This window comes from Formica exsecta, unplaced genomic scaffold, assembly GCF_003651465.1.
Source record: "Formica exsecta isolate Colony F162 unplaced genomic scaffold, ASM365146v1 scaffold365, whole genome shotgun sequence".
Lineage (NCBI taxonomy): Eukaryota > Metazoa > Arthropoda > Insecta > Hymenoptera > Formicidae > Formica > Formica exsecta.
This window is the reverse complement of record NW_021850897.1, coordinates 2,119,211-2,138,763: the sequence shown is the minus strand read 5'-3', so window position 1 is coordinate 2,138,763 and position 19,553 is coordinate 2,119,211. Positions and strand designations below refer to the sequence as shown.

Below are 19,553 nucleotides of genomic sequence, written 5' to 3'. Positions count from 1 at the left end.
ATATATATATATATATTGAGAAAAGAAAAGCATCGTCAATGATGTTGAATTTACATATTCTTGATATCCGTAAGTATTATTTTCTCGACTTGACATTTCATCATAAAACTTTCGAAATAAAATGGAGAATTATTCTCTCTCGACCGAATTAATTAAACGCGATGGATATTATTTAGTTCAAAATGTCGACACAAAGACCTAACGTTGCTTTACTTTAACAATAGGGTATAAAAATACAGGCCCGATGATATATAGATCGCCGCCTTTCTATATCGGAAAGATAATTGGATTAATAGAATGGTGGATTATATGCACACTTTAGGAACAAAATTCATTATTTCGCGCATGCCTCTGTCTCGCGAGAGTTCTGCGATAGAATATGGAAAGGGCACAAAGCCAACCTCGCTGTCGCGCGATTTTATTTTTATCTTTTTCCGAGCACAGATTTGCCGCATGCCTGGAAAATCAGGACCGCGAAAGACCACGAACTGCGTTCTCCATTTTTCAAATAGACAGAAACAAATCGAAAATGAGGGATGCCCCTATTTTGTCCGGTCCGACGTGTGTTCGTAACCGAGCTTACGGGCGTGTGGGTATGCGTCTGTGCAAAAACACACCCTGCATATATGTATATATATATATATATATATATACATATGCACACATATGTACGACCGCGTATAACAGCAGGTGCATTCGGTTACAGAGCTCGGTCAGCAGTCCTGATTTCGCTGCATGCAAGAATTCTGTGGTCGTTGCAGTTTCAACGTGAACATCTTTATCCCCTTCCCGTCTCCTCGTTCTACTCCTCGTCGTAGGAATCGTCGTCCTCGTTGGCGTTCTCGCCGACTGACTGGAATAAAAACTCGTGATTTATAGCCGGGTATCCGGATGGTCGATAAAATTTCAAAAGCTCCTGCTCCGTCGACATTATTAAAGGCGGCTCGAAGGCTTTTAGTGAACTCGAGAGATGTGTGTAATATAGTATTTAGGCAACTTTATAGTCTCAACTCTCGAAAGGAGTTGGGAAACTCGGAATAATATAATGCCGTAGACAATCACGTATTTCGGACATTTTTTGAATTTCATAGCTCGTTATTTTATAATCCGATGAGGGATATCTCTTTCGCTGTTCCGGCAAATCCTGCTTTCATCCACATACGTGAGAAAAAAAGGAGATCTGAATAATATTTACCGCGGTTACAAGAATATTCGGAAATATCAAGAGTACCGTGGGATATTCGACGTGAGATCGCAATGATTGAACAAAGCTCGACCGCGTCGCGTTTTTATGCATCCTACGCGATTTTACATAGGAAATCCATGCAGTTCGCGTAGAACGACTCAAAAATCGCATATACCCCCCGGAGAAATATGCGCCCACCCCGTGCACGTACGTAGAAACACGTGCAACCGAAATTATTCACGTCGTGTACGATTTCTGGACCGTCGTAGAGCCGTGTGAACTATAAATCCAGTCATCCCTCCTACGATAGGGAAGCCGAGCGTGATTTAGCCGGTTTCCCAGAAGCAAATAAAGAGGAAAAAGAAGAGAGAAAAAGAGAGAGAAAGAGAAGGAAAGGCCGGCGAAAATGAGAAATTCGGACAGAAGACAGTAAAGATATAAGTTTTGCCGGTGCCCGGGCGAAATTGTTTTATTTCACGGTGTAAATTTTCGAAATCCTTGTCACACAGATTTTGTTATTACGGAACTGTCAACTAGTTAATAGCGAAAACGATGAAACGTGGTCGGAATTCTGATTCCGTTAATAAAACCTGGAATTTCGAATAAATCGAATTATTATATATCTTGAAAAATATGCACCCATATAGAAAATACTGGATCTATGTGAAAGAATATTTTATTATATAAAAATATTGGTTATTTGATACAGATAATTTTTGCATATTTCACATATATTAAAAATTCCGTAAGTTATTGAAAATTATGGAATCTAAAAATTTATATTAAAAGCAAGATGTAAAGAGTAATAACCGAATCAAAATTATATATACAAATTAAATAATATCCAAATCACTTCAAGTTTACTTTTACGTAGAAAAAATTGTGTGGATTTGTCAATCTACGATCGTACGAGAAAATAAATTCGCAACGACGTGTATAAATGTATGCCCCTTCCTATTTTCCTATAATGCGTGTGTGTGCATATTTTCTCGGCGCAGCAGCGGCATAGAATCGAGATTGGTCGCGTGTGAATAATCCAGGATCGGCAAGAGCATCAGTTCACGTCGGGCAACTTAAGCGGCGGAATTGTTATTTTCGTGACGCGCTCAGCATTCCAAAGTGCGCGGCCGCTTCTTTGCGAAAATGTGCGCGCCCATCCTTTATATATTCCTCTTTTTTTCCATCGCATTTTTTTCGCGATGTTTTCTTTTGGTTTCCCTATTCCGCCCATTCGTGGATACCGATGTCAGTATGCTTGGACAGAAAGAGAAAGGAGAGGGAGAAAAAAAAAGATGAACACGGCAAAACGCATTCCTTGCTCCATCCTGGCGAAAACGTGAGTGGATCGCAACAAACAACAAGGCGGACAACGGGGGGGTGAGACGAGGTAAAAAGAGGGGAGTTGGTCGATAGTATCCGAGCCCCTGAACTATTCCGGATTCCGTTGCTTTTTATTATCATGTTCGATCGGAATATTGCCTTCGCACGGTGGAACGCATGTGCATACCGTGTGTCATGTCGACAGCGGCGTGAAATTGTGATTCGCGAGAACCGTGGTACACTATGACCAGCGGTTTTTATCTCGCGAATAACGCGACAAAGTGCCACAATTTGTGCGCGCATAACGCTACGCGTGAGCATTTATTTCAACATCGTTCTATCTCTGTCAGCAAGAATATCGTGGGCAATGAGGTACAGGGGAATGAGCAATCTGTCATTGTTCTAATTCTCTTTTTAAGAGTACACATTAAAGAATAAGAATTACAGATTAAAAATTATACGATGGGAGAGAAATATAATAAATTGCTATTGATGTAGATTTTGATCCTAACTGCAATATTAAATGTAAATTGCAATAACAAAATTAAGAATTTTATATTGGAATCGCATCCCATTTTTGTAGATATACCGGAAAAATTAATGATATGTTTAATAATAAGTTAAATATGCCCTACTCCAAAATTTTCTTTCTACATCAAAAAAGGACAAAAATATATGCGCGATATCTTCCTGAATAAATAAATACTCTCTTTCAAAAGAGATTTTTTTTTTATTTTTTTTTTTTTATTATGTGGAATATCATTTTTAACAGATATGTGCTAATATTTATCTTTCGATTTGTGATTGTCAATAAAATGATCGTTTTACAAATTGCGCGCTGTCCCATATGTCCTCGCCAGATCTGACAGACTGACCGTAATAAAGAGTACGGATGATATGTCACCGGAGGGGTATGATATCCGGAATTATAAAAAGCCAAAATATATTTCCCCGATAACACGCGGAGCAACGAGTCGCTCGGCTCGAAACTTACCCAGAGTTTCCGGTACAGCGAACTTTAGTACGCCCGGTTATCTTGTACGGCGTGCGCGGAGATAGCGCGAGGACTAAGATGATCCTGATACGAGAAATTCAAGTGAAGTGTGAAGATAACGAGACGGGTCGAGACCGTGCACGGGCGTGAAAAAGAGACGATCGGGGTGAGAAAGAGCGCGCCCGGAAGGGAGACAGAGATAAATGAGCGAAAGAGGGACGGGCACGAAGGCACGAAATATTTGAGTCGCGTGACACTATGACGCGTGTAATGCAAGCCGAGGTTTAACCCCTGCTGAAGAACGCTAGGCTACGGTTCCTCTATACAAAATGGGATGGGCTGGAAGGGAGGAGGGGGAAGGGGTTGATAATTGAATGCATTATTCAATAACGTCATGATTAATTTACGACGTAATCGAATTTTGTATCATGAATGCAATGTTGTGTAAAAAAAAAAAAGATGTTAAAAAAACAAATTTCGATAACGAGATAGAGTTAAAGTCAAACAATTAAATTAATGGAACTGAATTCTGTAACAACGCAAATGACTAAGTGCATCACTCGATCATAAATGATATACATCACAGTGTATATATGAATATATATTTTCGTTATATTCCTGGCGAGTTCTCCTGAGCGACGTGTCCTACTTATTTGAAGTTTACATTTTGCCTGAATAAAGAGCCCGAGAGGAAAAAGGCTTTACGCTACAAGTGTTTTACTTTCTTCGCGACTGCGTTGAACACTGCGTTAAACATGGGCGCACTGGGCGGTTACCGGGTTAATGCACTGCTGACTTATGATAAAATTAAAGGAATAAAAGGAAATTGGGGAGAGAGAGAGAGAGAGAGAGAGAGAGAGAGGAAGAATGATGAAGTATGAAATATTTGTGTCGCGTGACGCTGCAATTTATCCATCGGTGCAACGTCGTTAATACCCCGTTGCCTACGTACCGTGACTTTGTCACGTGCTACGTGTGAAAAGAGTAACGTGTAACAATCCCGCGTGGGGAAAGCGCAAGGTATACAAACCACACGGAAAAAAAAGATTAGCAACAGGAGCTAATATATAGCATTGATAGGTAAAATGTGTCCTTAAAATAAGGACAGCTAATACTGTTGCTGCCCAAGCTAAATTTATTAGCTATTTTTTTTTTTTTTTTTAGCTATTTTAACGCGTCGATGTTGTCAATGACAGCGTCGCAGAAACAATTAAACAATTGTGAATCGAAGATTCGCGCGCATACCCATAAACTTAGCTGCGCGTGCTAAATGTTTTAGCTATAAAGCATATTCCGCAATGTATGCGCATAGTAAGAAATTTAGGTACGGTTGCTATCTTTATAGCTGCTCGTGTTAATATACGCTTTCAATTTCAGCTAATAAATTTTCATGCCACAGTAAATTTTTTTTACCTATAATAACTAGTACTTAGCTATGACACTAAGGCGATAGCTCTTACAGCTAAGTTTGATTCAGCTACTGAAATTTAGCTGCTATTGTTAAGTCATTTTTTTGCGTGCAGGAAGGCGGATTTATTCCCGACGATGTTTGCGATCATTTCGCAATTACAAACGGCATAGCTGCGACGGTGACTAACACACGGCAAAAATAAATTGCGAAATAACAGTCTGCCACACGAATCGCGTATATATTCGTCGAAATGAATTGATTAATAAAACACGTCAACAATATCGGCGGCGACGACGCCGATAAAAGATTGATTAAACGCGGTAACCGGGATTGGAAACAGCCGTGAATAAATCTCGCGTGAATAAATGGGACGCAATATCGAAGATAAATTTCTATATCTGTGCAACATTGGAGATGCCAATTATATGACACAAGTTTCATCGTAATTATAAATTTTGTAAAACTCTCGAAGAATCTTTCTTTCCCTCGCGTATCTCACAAACGGATGTTGCGATTTCGAATCCATTTCCTGATATAAGGACGACAATATCGTCATCGACAATCACGATGGGATCCGACAATCATTCTGCAATTATGGATGCACCGAGACGGAATGTAGCAGGAGCCGAAGGGGAAGAGACAACACGGCGGGAATAAATCTTTCGCGTGATTGATCATCCGTCATGAATCGCACACACCGAGAGATATTAATGCACTATCAGTCGTGGCGGATTCGCGCGGATGGTCCGCGTGTACCGCCGCATGTAGCTTTGACGATTCTGTCGTTCGTCGCCTCTGCCCGATATTTATGCGCTCGTTTTTTTCGCAAACGGATCGAGGTTTACGGGAGAAGGGAGGGGGAAAAAAAACGACGAATTGACAGATCCCGCTTGAAATTTCGCGCACGCCGGGATATAACCGCGTAGTTTGCTACTCTATATAACGCTCTCATTTTTCTTTCTTCTTCATTCATTCGTACTCTCGTTCCTTTTTCCTGATACGGCGGATCCCGGGATATAGAGTCCGACAGAGTCGGGAATATCGTTAAATCTGGCTCGGCGTAACATGCAGTACGAAGAACGATCTGGTCCATTGGTTAATAAAAACTTGCAACTAGATATCTAGTATTCCTACGTTCGTTTAGAAAATATTTAAGAAAGATTAAGATATACAATTGATTAGTTTACGAATTCCCGAAATCGATTTTCTCCTTTTCTTGTCGCAAAACTAAATTATCGTAAGAATCAAATTTCTAATTTAAATATATTTTATAGATTATATTTTTAGCAATAAAATGGAAAGGTACACAAATAATTGATATTAATATTGATACGGATACTAGTTATACTCTCGCATGTCTGACTATATTCTACTTATTCCACTAGAAAATCTAGCCATTCAATTTTAATTTTTTTAATGATACTGATTCGGATATTGATTTTACTCGCATGTCTGACTATATCTTATTATTCCATTCATAAATATAGTCACCCAACTTTAATTTTTTTAATGTAAAAAATTGCGTTTACATCAACGTGAGATACAAAAAGATATTCGAAGAAAAATCCCGGAATTGCTTTTATAAAAGAATGAATGACAACTTCTTCTCGCGAGAGGATTTGCTCTGTAATTAAGATGCATTGATAATACGTAGGCTAAGAATACCGATCCGTGTAAATTGATTTCCGATTGTACGTCCCGGGCAAACCTTCACCCGCGATCCGATCACGATTACAGCGACCACAACGCACATTGTTTCGTAATCAAAGGGGCATTGTTTCCAGTATCGCTGAAACACCCGTTGACATCGATCAACACTTCTGCTGCCAATATTCGCGAGAATGCGAGAGGAATATATATAATTAATAAAAGAGTAAGATTTTATCGCTTTGCGACCCTCAAGTTTAATTTGCCGAAACTATCGCGTGCTTAATCATTCATCACTAAAAAGCTTATTGAAAAGATTATGGCGTAGAAAGCGTTATTCTTCATCAAAAATACTGGCATTATATGATATATCATCGCGATGGAAAAATTATTCAAGACTTTTAGAGGAAATAAAATAAAGGAAAATAATTCGACACATTTTCGGCGACTCTATCTATCTAACCGACTACATTTCCGTTCACGAAAAGCCTTCGAATGTCGTAATCCGACACCTTGATGGATCAAAGCCGCCGTAACATCGTTAGATGAGGAACCAGTCGTTCCCTCGTCGTTTCCGCTTTCCCCTCTTGATTTCGGCTGACGTTATTTCCCAGACAGTAATGTCAGCGCCTGCTAGAAAAAAAACCTCGAAGAGAAAAATGTGGAATAGTCTTACCTCTCCTGAAGCGACCGCCTCGCCCGGAATGAAGAGTTCTGGATAAATATTGTCCAGGTACCACTTGAACGACTTACATCCCAGTTTCTTCCTAAGGGTCTTTCGCTCCGATACGTCACCGTAATTTCCCTACGAAAATTCAATATGCAACCAGATCAGGATTATGCTTACAATTCAACAAAGATGACAAAGATAAACTTGTGAAAAAATGCGAGATATTTATAAATACGTAATAATAATAATAAAAATAGTTATATGCATTTTTTATAATAATTATTGTGAAAAAAATTGTTAAAAATTATTTTTTATAGTAATAATTGTGAAAATGGATATAAATAAAGTCAAATTACAACTTATAAGATTTTTAGAGATATTCGCTAAGAATCTGCCATATTTTAAATTAAATTATAAAATAAAGAATTTGATTAATATATATATATATATATATATATATATATATATATATATATATATATATATATATATATATATATATATATATATATATATATATATATATTATATATATATATATAAAGTACTATCTGTCTGTCTTTTTCTTCACACAATAATAATTAAATTTTTTTTAATAATAAAATGCCATTATTAACATTGAGCTATTTGTGAATTTGTGTCTCTAACTCAATTGTTGACATTACTACTGTAAATTATTACTTGCAAATAGGAATAGCGGCATGTAAGCAAAGAACGATTTATATCATTATTTTATGAAGCCATCCATGAAGACGACATCCTCGATAGATTCGATCATTACATAGAGCGGCGTGCTTACGGAAGCGATTTATTCTCTACGCTTCGATTTATCTCGTCGATTGGATCTCGACAGGAGAGTAAGAGCGGACAAGCATCAAGGATAAATGACAGATCGTTATAGTGGGGAACGAAAGAAATGTCCTTCAAGAGAGCGAGGATATGCGCGCGAGTCTTAAAAGCACTTGGTACGTTTATGGCCCTTTTTTACGACGATTCTTGGTCTACGATCCTCTCCATCATCGGCCACCTTTATCATCCTTCATCCTATTCTTACCAAACTGCTCGGTCAATGTTTACGAGCAACTTGGATTTAAAAAAACATAGCCACGATGCTTTATTAATATACTACAATTTGGAACAAAATCTTTAATTTTATAGCGGAAAATAAATTATGATTAATTATTTGTTTCTTTTTCGCGGTAACTTATATACCATAATTATATATATATATATATATATCCCCAAATATGTGTAGGTTTTTCTTTGTGATATCGTTCCTACATCTTTCTATACGAAACAGATTTTTTTCTGTTTATTTGTGCGAATATTTTCATTTGAAGACTACATTTTTATTCCAATTTGTAGTCTGCAAAAAGCTCTTCCCCTGTCTTAGCTTCCGACTCTTGTATTGATCTGCCAGCTAAGGTGAAACGAGCTATTCTAATTGTCCCCTCGTTGCATTCTCACGTAGCGAAAAGTCATATATGGAAGGAAGGTTATGCATGCGACGATGCACAAGTACCCACCTTGTCGTGACCTATCCTCTGATAGTAGTACTTGGCGTACTCGTCCAACCACACTTCGCTCAGCCTTATGCTGTTCCTCTTGAGCACGTTCACGCCGCTGCGCCACTTGTAGGGCGAACGTTTCCTGAAGATGTGACCCACGTGCGAGCACGGCACGATTTCCAAAGTACCTACGAGCGTATCGAGTTATTAGATCAACATTTTCGGCTGTTTGTTAAGTTAGTTGCGTCGATCGTTAATACCAAGAATCGCATAAAGATGTAGAATATGAAATATTTCTACAAAACCGTGCGCGGTTATTATAAATTAGATAATAATAAAAATATAATATGTAAAAGAAATAATTCTGACATTAAAAGTAATAATAAAAAGTATTTTATAAAAATTTTTTTATATTGGATGCAATACTTGTTAATTATTATTCTTGTGTCAGATACGCTAATTTAAAACTGCAGTTTTCTAAGTTGGGAAGAAACATGAGATTTCTATTAAATATTACTTATCCTTTACCTCCACACATCCAGGTTTTAAACGATAATTCAAGATTTTCGCCGCCCCAGATGTCGAAGCCACTGTCGTACGTGCCAATCCGTTCGAAAAAGGCTCGATCTATCGAAAAGAGGCCACCAGCCATCGTTGGCGACCAAACGGGTTCGGCCGGATTTTTGTGTCTTTTTTTCTCCCTCTCTGGCACCGCGTGCCAATTGAACTTGTTAACAAACATTAATATACATCAAGAATTCGTTTACGCAGATGGGCTTATGAAACTTCGGCAATTTTAAAAAATTGCCATACGTTAAAATAATATTATAAAATAAGAATGTTAAAAATATGTCACATAACGTAGATTATTTTTTTGCAAAACAAACGCGTTTTTTAAAATTATTTCTTGTCTTTTATAAGAAGATCTATGTCTATATAAAATATTTTCTTTATAATGAAATGCAATTTACACCATATCTTGGAATTTTTACGATTCCGAGCAAATTCAATTGCATGCCGTCAAGACAGATGCATTCTCTATCGGCTCGAGCTCGCGAAAGTAGCACGAAGATTTCGTTTACCTGAAGATTCCAATCGAATCCGCCGACATTTACGCCGCCCGAGTCGCGCCAGTGGTATTCTAGGGTGGTGTCGTCTATAACATCGATCACCGGACAAACTACCGTTGTCGGATCGCGTGCGATCCTATCCAGAAGAGGTTCCAACCAACCCTCCGTGCACTCGCAATGGCTATCCAAATACGTGAGTACCGGCGCCTTAGCCGCCGCGGCGCCTAGCAAACGTGCCCTGATAAGGCCCTCTCGTTTATTCGCTCTGATAATCCTCACCTTCGGATAATTCATCATATAGTCTTCCAATTGACGTTTGAGATGAGCTGCGGAACAATCGGTTTCTCGTCACTCGTCATTTTCGTGCGAAATATAATATGTCGCGATAATAAAAAATTGCGCGCGTATTTATAATGTTATTAATATATTTAATTAAAATATTTTTTTCACTCTTTTACCAATTTAATTTCCTATATTTATACCTTTCTACGCGTTATTGCGCGTATTCTCTGTCGTCATATACGTAAATTCATCAAATTTAATATTGTTTACGCACATTGTCCTCTCTATATCTTTACTAAAATATTTTATACAGTTTTTATAAAAAATACCGACATTTTCATTATTAAGCGGCTGTATAATTTATGATATCTCTCATAATATGCGAGATAGCATTATTGACGGAATCTATCGTGCATAAGATTCACTCAAATATTAATTTTACGGAAAAGCCCCACAGGTTTTTTCAATATCATCGTTTTTTAAATTTCCGCCGATTTGATACATAAGTTACCCGCAGTATCTATGCTTCGGCGGTGGATATTGCAACAATGAAACCAAGTTGCCCGTTTCTTTAAGTTTCTCTAACGTCGATTACATCCTTAATGTCGGATTACGGTTTATTTACGATGTCATTCGCAAGCCGTTGCGGCAACAACAATCACCCTTACCATCCTACATTCATACTTTAAACACGATCGATTTAATCGTATGCTAGAAACAACGATAATCCCGTATAATGGCGTTTTCCCTATATTTATCCGAGCCATTAATATTTTATTGTCAATCTGATAAAAAAGTAACTACGCGATCGTAGTTTATAAATCCAATAAAAATTATATAAGCAAATTAATTTCCAGTTTATCGTTAAGGTATCTTAAACAACGATCTGATACAAAAGAGATGTAGTTCGTAAAAAATTTATATTCAAAAATTTGTATTTATCAGATGAATAATAAATTCAACAAGTTAATAATGAATATAAGTATCTACTGTTTGATTAGAAGAAAATTACAAGGACCACTTTCTTCGTCATATTTTTAATCTTCGTTTAATTAGAACCCATAAATCCTAGCAGAAAAGAAATGTTTTCGTATCGATAGAAATCATGACTAAAAGGCTTTGTCTACTAATGTCACTTTAGTGGATATTTCACGAAGTGGTCTGTTATTTAGCGTTATTTCCGGCAATCGTAGGCGAGACTTAAGATTTATGAGACGTATTCGCCTATAGTTACGTCGGTCGCCGGGCAGCAATTAGCAGACATTCGTGATTTATTCTCCGTTAGATTGGCTTTATGAGGGACCGGGCCACTAATCCTAAATCCCTATCCTGTAAGCTCGGTTAACTATGGATACTATAAGGGGATTCTACGGATCAGCATGTTTCGTGCAGGCGCAATGATTATCTAGCAAAACGTATACTTGGAAATGATAGAGATGTCGGCTCGATTTCATGCACCTTTTGAATAAATTGCACGCTTGATGAGCTTTAATACAAAGTCATCGTACTCATGCTTCTACCCCGTTATCTCTACCTCGGGATTTCGCATCAACTCGCGAAAAAATTTCCTCTCTGTCTGCTGAAATAGAAAAAATACAGGAGTCGTTGTACGGATCGCATCGGTATGAGACGAGAAAATATTTCTCTGAAAATACGTCGAAGTATGTTGAACGAGGCGCGCTTAACTGTACTCGAACGAGAAGAGATGAACCGTAAAAGATCGGAGGTCAGACATTTAATGTGCACGCAACTACGGTGTATGTGTACGGATTCCGCGCGCATTCCAATCCGAATTAACTTCTAATGAATTCCTCGAATACAGAGGCACGCATAAACCGACCGTGGCTGTTATTGCAAATTTCATTATGACTTTACCGAGCACATTGTGAGGCGTAGATAATGGAAACGCTCAAAGAGCATCCCCGGTCTGTCCTCGTCGAGTGCGCTCATAATTAACTCCGTAATTCTCGTCGCCGATCCCTTGTATAAAAGCTAATTATCGTGCATGCGTTTTGCTGAAGTGGACTAAAACCTTCCCCTTTAAAATTTATTACATCTTTCTTACAGGCATTATTAATCATTAAACTCACTTTAATCCGCCCTCTGCGACCGAAGAGAATATATTTTTTCGAAATAATATTCAAAGACATACTGTGTGTGTAGTGTACAGTCCATATATCGTTAAAAAGAAATATACGATAGTAAAAAGCGTTGATGACGAAAAAGTAATTATAGATATATGTTAAATTTCTCGTAATACGAAGGACGTAATCTTAAATTAAAATCATGCATGAATCCCCTTTTATTCCGTTCGCACCATGAAAAAAAGTGCATACAAAGTATAGTATTTTGATCTCATTTTTGCGATAAAGCAATCGCAGTTGTCTGTTAATAATACACACCAAGCCAGGGGATCGCTAAAATGACTGTGTTTATAGGTTTAACTTCTGGCCGGGGGTTTATCTCCAGCTTTTAATAGGGATTGCCAGTAACCACCCTGGCTATTTCCATCACGTCGCGTTTTCCTAAATCTGCTTAATCTCGGACACCTTTTCTCTTAGGATTTTTATGCTCATCTACTTTTATATACAGTAGAATCTCGCGCAATTGCAATTGCCTTTTTCGCCTTTTTAATGCAGCAATTAAATTGTAAAATAAGATACGTTTTTTTAATTTTTCGAAAGAAAAATATTATCGTTAAATAAGATGTGTTTGTATATGTATATAACATTATAAATAAATAGCTCAAACTCTGTTATATGATTATCTATTAAAAAATGTAAATTTTTTTTTGCTAATAATGATTTCTGTTTTATCGCAATTTATTGTAAAATTTGTAATTTAGATTTCGATTTAGCGGCTGTTGTATAAACGTCAGTTTATTCGAAAATATGCAGGTACATTGAAGCTATAATTGCCTTTTTGCATACAAACAATGCGCGTGTTTGAACATACATATTTGCTTTGTCCGAATTCGCAAAATTGCGTATTTGATATACTTTCATTAACTTTTTTCGCGTAAATGCCTTTAGATAAAAACATGTCCGATAGATAAATGCAAAATATACAATAAATCATCACAAACGTAACTTTACAAATAAATAAAAACTTCAAAATTTCTTTCGACGAAATGTATATACAATTTTCTGTCTTCTAAAATTAACAACGTGTTCTCTTATCTCATTAAAAATATCGCAATAACTTAAAAAGTTTCTTCCTAAGCATTTATCAAACTTTGTAAATTTTCAATATAATGTAGCGGCGCGTGTCCACGCTCGATTTTGGCCAACTCGAACAAACGGGGACATTAAATCTAGAGAGAGTCGGTTGCAGAGATTGTATGAAGCTCTCTCGTAATTTTCAGAGAGTCTGTATAGCAGGTCGAGAGTTTCTCTTCTATTCACGTCGTGGCAATACAGTGGAGAGATGGATCGCAATTAATCGATCTATCCCGAAACTACGAAACACTGTCGCGATAACGAATCACCGTGCTGAATGGAGACGCGGTTGCACGAGCAAGTACGCGAATATAATAGCCCGCGGTCTCTGTTCGCTCTGTGCTTACGAATTTCCCGACGTTCTACCGAGGATTTTTCATCTTTCAACGATGTGAGCTATACGAGGATTTATGACGCTACGGAGCCGATATGCAATTCCGCTTCGATCGCGCATAGAAGGTATTTCGTTTTGAATCCAAAGTACGAGCACGGTTCCTGGTGATAACGCGAGAATAACTCGCGTTCACTATTCGTTATACGCAAAAGAAATATTTTAATATTATAATATTCGCATATTATAGGCTCCGTAATGTATATAATTCACGTTTAATATAACGCATAATTATAGGTGTAATTGATATTTCAATTTTTCTTAATATAAATATTCATGTTTATAAATTATGTGTTTTCTTTATAATTTTTAAAGATATTTTAAAATAAAATTAATAATACATGGAAAAAATAGCGATAATTATAATGATTTTAACTATATTATTTAAAAAAATTAAAATGTGATAGTTTGTTACATCTTCTATAGTTTTACTAATTAAAAGAACAACTTACGCATATCGGAGAAATCATCGACGAGAATGATCTCTTGTATGAGATGCTCCGGCGATCTGTCCAGAACGGAATGCACCGTACGCAATAACACGGACCAAGCTTCATTGTGAAAGCAAATTATTACCGCTGTAGGCGGAAGGTCCTTCAAATATCTACCAGACTCCTTACACCTATAACACAATAAGAACAATCATTTAATTAACTATTAACGATTGTGTTATTCAGGTAAAAAAACACTATATATTATTATTAAAAATATATTTCAATGCACGAATGTTATGCTGACAAAGCAAAATATATCGTTTCTGCTCATGATCCGCTAATAAAATTAGCTTTGATAGTAGATTGCGCAATTGTTTGCAGAGCAAACGTTTGTATCAGTTTAGTGAAACCGAATCAAGTTCTTGATCTGTAGACCGCAACGAGGGGAATGATTACGTGGAACCGATATGTATAATACTAGAAGATATGTCAGGAAAATACGGTAATACGATTAAGGCAGGGGAATGTTTGCGGACTGAACGCCCATGAGATGTATACTCGCCCGAAGCTTACCACAAAATGAATTCCAGAGATGCAGGATTGCGACTTCCGGACTCGGTTAAACACACAGCAAATCCGTCGCGGTTTATGGATACAGTAAATAAAAGTTTCCATGCGCCTTTCTTCGGATATTCGCGAGAGCTCGCGTTTTTATTTATTAACGTATTCTCGTCAAATCCCACGCAATCGTACATTCATTTATTCAATGTTTACGTTAAGCTCTATTTGCAATTTTATCGCCTACTGCTATGTTTAATACGTATATTCATGTTTGTGATTCACAATGGATATAATTAGCTTTGGTATGGTTACACGTGTTTCATTCACGAGATCATTATCGCAAATTAATTTGAAGTATTTGTTTGCAATTAACACATTATATGCTATAACAGAGAATAAGTACATTGCATCGTGCTAATGATGCGATTACGAGAAGTGTCATTCGATAACGGCCATTATTGTAACGACCATCTGTGAATAATTTCAATTAACAGCTGCCAGCAAACATTCACCGCTCACGAGAATACTATTTGTCAAATTTCCGATATATCCTTCCTGGTGTATCGAAGCGAATATCTACTCATGGATGAAATCCCTTCATAATCAGTTTCCATGTCGGGTTAGAGATGCGCTTGTGTCAGATCAAACATAAAGTTTAACATATCTATATACATGTTATCTCTATAACATTGCAAATAAGACAGAAGGTATATATATAGATAACGGTTTAATATACGAAGAGTGATTAATAAAATAAAATCATAAATGAATAACATATAGTTAAATACTAGAATCGCAAACGATGATAAATCCAATAGAGAAGAGAAGAAAGTAGTCGAACTTTTCTTTGTGCAGATCGAAGCAGTTGCAATTCGATTGTAGATACATGAAAAGAAGATTATTGAAATATGTTATATATATATATATATATATATATATATTATATGTTTCCAAACTCTCTCTTTCTCTCTCTCCCTCGCTCTCGGAAATTACAGGATAGAATGAAATTCGCTCCACGTTAATAACAAAATGTCAAGCAGCGACGTACAATGAGTACTGAATATTATTTTCCATTTTTGTATATAGGTCATGTTTATATAAAAAGCAAACGCTTAACAAATTTTCAATAAATAATAACGAACGATATTATGTCATATGTCTTTCTCTCTCTCATTGAATTTCGTGTAGGTAATTGCAAAAATTTCTGTGTAAATTTATTTTCAATTACACACAACTCTTATAGCTTTATAATTATAACTTTATAATTATGAATTATAACAAGGCTGTCACACGATATGTAGCTACAAATTTATATATTGGGCATTATAAATTAAAATAATGAAGATCTTTATAATGCTTTTATGTCTCAAGCGGCTATTATCTAACTATAATAAATTCATGAAAAGAGCGACATATTATATTATGTCATTCAATGTAGAAAACAGTTTAAATGGAGATTTAATGTGATAAATCCAGAATATTTACCTCAGAAAATATGATTTTTGTGCAGACAATCGTTCAAATATTAATGTTCATTCTATTCCTGTTATATGTCATTTCTAAGCAAGTCAATCTCCAAGTCTGTGTTATTAAATAAAATCTACGAGTATATCTGACAGCTGATGTCAGCAGATAAATAAGAGGTTTCAAATATACCGTGCAATCTTCATTGTAAATGAATGTTATTCGAAATTTCAATACAAAAATTCAAAATATCGCCATAATTTTATACGCTTTTAGATTAGAACATAAATAACTTGAAGAAAGTGATTAATGTGAAAGTGTATAGAATAGCGATGAGAATTTATTGATTTTCATACATAGTCCCTGAAATAATGCTCCATCAGCATAACACATGCTTCTCAACGTTATCGTTGATCGCATTTATCTAATGTGCCTTAACCATGCGTTAGATAAATTTTTCCAGGCTAAAAGCGAAAGAGACTCGCGAACTGAATCAACGTTATTTGCATTTGCATTTCTCTCCGCTTTAGTTTGTTTCAGTATTAATTTTTAATAACAAAGCTGGTGAAATTTTCACTTTTAAATACGAAGCGCTGCGTTTTTAATTTCCAACATTGTCGGTGATAAATTTCGCAGTAATAAAACTTCCGCGCGGAGAAAATTCTACTTGCAATTTGTCATTATTATCGCGCATAACTCTTGTAGCAATAACACACTTCTTAATCTTCTTTACTATAAGCCACTTTTAATCCTCCGTTATGAGCAACGTTAAGGTACGGCATTAATATATAACTTGATATAATTAATGTAACTTATTTAAAAATTATAATGACCGAAACATCAACCCCTCGTACTCGCATATAATTTATCAGTGTGAGATTATTTCGACTGATTGTGAGTAAAAAAATCTCTGACACGTTAAATCCGCACGTTGAAAATTATTGATTTATAACGACACATTAATCGATTAAAGAAGAATCTAAAATCTCCCCCCGTCTAAAACGTTAAATATTATATCAATATTCAATTTAATACAATGAACTATTCTATTATTCTGAATGCGGAGAAAAGGAAGGGGATTTGCTCATCAATGCATATTTATACTGCTCGCGCAGCTTGAAAGTAAATCATAGCAATATCGTTACAATCGTATTAATATCGCGAACGCGCGGCCGCGAATATAAATCGCGCACGGCAAGGCTCGAACAAAGTGGGAAATCGCTTAAGCCAGTAAACGCATCGATCGTTTCCAGTCGATTGACGTTCAACAGCGATATCCTCTTTCCCATCGACAAAAGAGACCCCATTGTTGGACGGCACTTGGGATGGGTAGCTCGAAATCAGCCACGGATATCGAATGAGAAGCGGCTCCTTCGCGCGTTCAGCACATTCGGCGATCACCCCCTTACAACCTACCTCTCCCATCCCGTTGTCATCCCAATCGCCTAAACCCCGCGAGGCGTTGCGCTCGATCAAACGCGTCACGTTTCATACTGCATCGCCGAAGCCCGCATCCCGGATGTGTAGAATTCTATTTGCAAGTCTCTTCGCCGTAGGCATCTCGCCTGCAGGAATCTTGACTTGTCTTCGTTCGCGGAAATTGAAGAAATAGACGTGCGTGAAGTAAGTGAAAGTCAAATATTGTGTGAAGAGAAGGCGCACCAAGCTTCAGAAAATGACGAATGCGTTGCGAGAAGAATCGACGACTTTGTAAGTTACTATTTCGTTCATGACGAGCTTTCATAAGTTGCGATTAATTGCAATGTGAGATTTTAGAAGAGTATAGATTCAAGTTGATACAGATAAAGGGATTCATCGCACGATTAAGGTTTGAATACAATAGATTATTACGACTTTAAAAGTTAAAATATCTATTAATAATTAATAGAAGCTCGAACTGATATAATCTGTTTCTCAAAGTTTCTAAAAAAAAAAAAGAGTACGTTATAATGGAACTTATTGATCTGTAATATCTCCAAGCTTTCATCTCACCCCTTTTACGTACCGCAGTACAATGCAAGAAAAACATCTTAAGAACTTGCAAGGCTATCAGAAAATACAAAATGAGATCTGCAATCTAATTTAGTTTCCCGAGCGTAATTATATTATTAAAGAAAAACTTCTGCCAAGGGCAGCATTGCAAAATATCTGTTTCAGCGTCTCGCAGAGAAAGATAAATGAAAGTTTCGTGAAGCTAATTGCGGCTTCTGTGTGAGCATCCTTCTTACCTTTCAAGAATCGTTTGTCTTGTGATTATGTTACAACATCCAACGTTAACGCATTCTATACAAATAGCCTCATATTTTCTTTCGTATTTAATTTGATGAATATACTGTCAACATTCTCAAGAAATATTGTTCATTATTATTAATCTCAACAATAATTTTTTTTTTTTAATTTTTCGATTATTGTCAGAAACTAATAACATGACAATATCGCAAATCCGTGACATTTTGTAAGCCGCGATAATATGATACTCGCGCAACATTCAAAAGTAATCCCGATCTCAGAAATCGTAAAGCGGAAAAATTGGATGCCTCGCGATATCCCTTGTAAGTTACGCTACATTTGGCACCCTTGGAGAGTATCCTCCGAATCTAAGGAATCCTGATACCCGAGGATTCCCCATCATAAGCGATGGATAAGGGCGCTTTTCTCGTGCGAGGTTATAGGACCATCGGGAAAAATAGATCCACATTTTTAAGGAGAACGACACGGAATAGTGCGGCACGATAAGAGTGCGCAAGTAAACTCGAATCCCGAATGATTCTCCGTCATTACGAAGGTCGCGCCTTCAACAAAGTTTTTCGACGAAAATATATCCGGTCGAGTATTACCAGTTAAAATCAAACAACAAAAGGTAAAGGCGTTCAACTCCTGCTGAGAATTTATACGAGGAAAGTTGAAATTACTTGGAAGGTAACAGCAGCGCAAAGTCATATCCATTGTAGTATGTTATATCCCAAATTGAATTCTACGCTTGCAGTTGGATAACGCAGGGATAGCTATATCCACAAATCTAACCTAATGCCCAGTTTTAGCAATAACGAATAATTTATCTCTAGTGCAATTGTAAAGAGAGAGACAGAGAAAGAGAGAGAGAGATAAAAAAATATGTTTTATTATATCATCATATATGATATAAATCACCTAAAAGAAGGTACCGAGCACATTATAATTAGTCGACAAACCCGAAGTGTTATAATTGATCGTTTCGTCCAAGTGCACACGAAATCCTGCATGCAAACCTAAATCCATAATAAAAAATAAAAAAAAAACGAAAAAACGTCGTTGAAGCGTGTTCAAGTCGAATTTCGAGATTTATATTGTTGCACTGTTTCCGCGAGTCTGATTGGCGATCGATGACGTCGAGCAAACTTTATCGAATTTTGCATGC

At 36.7% G+C, this 19,553-nt stretch overlaps 1 protein-coding gene across 8 annotated transcripts in view; it reads right to left on the bottom strand.

Moving 5' to 3' along the window:
* The window catches only part of LOC115239201 (putative polypeptide N-acetylgalactosaminyltransferase 9), a 241,688-nt gene that overhangs the window by 7,390 nt on the left and 214,745 nt on the right, over nt 1-19,553 (bottom strand). For all 8 annotated transcript variants that reach the window (XM_029813585.1, XM_029813587.1, XM_029813583.1 and 5 more), the window contains 5 exons: nt 14,150-14,319; nt 9,819-10,132; nt 9,265-9,463; nt 8,755-8,924; nt 7,235-7,363 (listed from right to left, as the gene is read on the bottom strand). In XM_029813585.1, the coding sequence (XP_029669445.1) occupies nt 7,235-7,363; nt 8,755-8,924; nt 9,265-9,463; nt 9,819-10,132; nt 14,150-14,319 (982 nt within the window). The remainder of the gene's footprint in view (nt 1-7,234; nt 7,364-8,754; nt 8,925-9,264; nt 9,464-9,818; nt 10,133-14,149; nt 14,320-19,553) is intronic.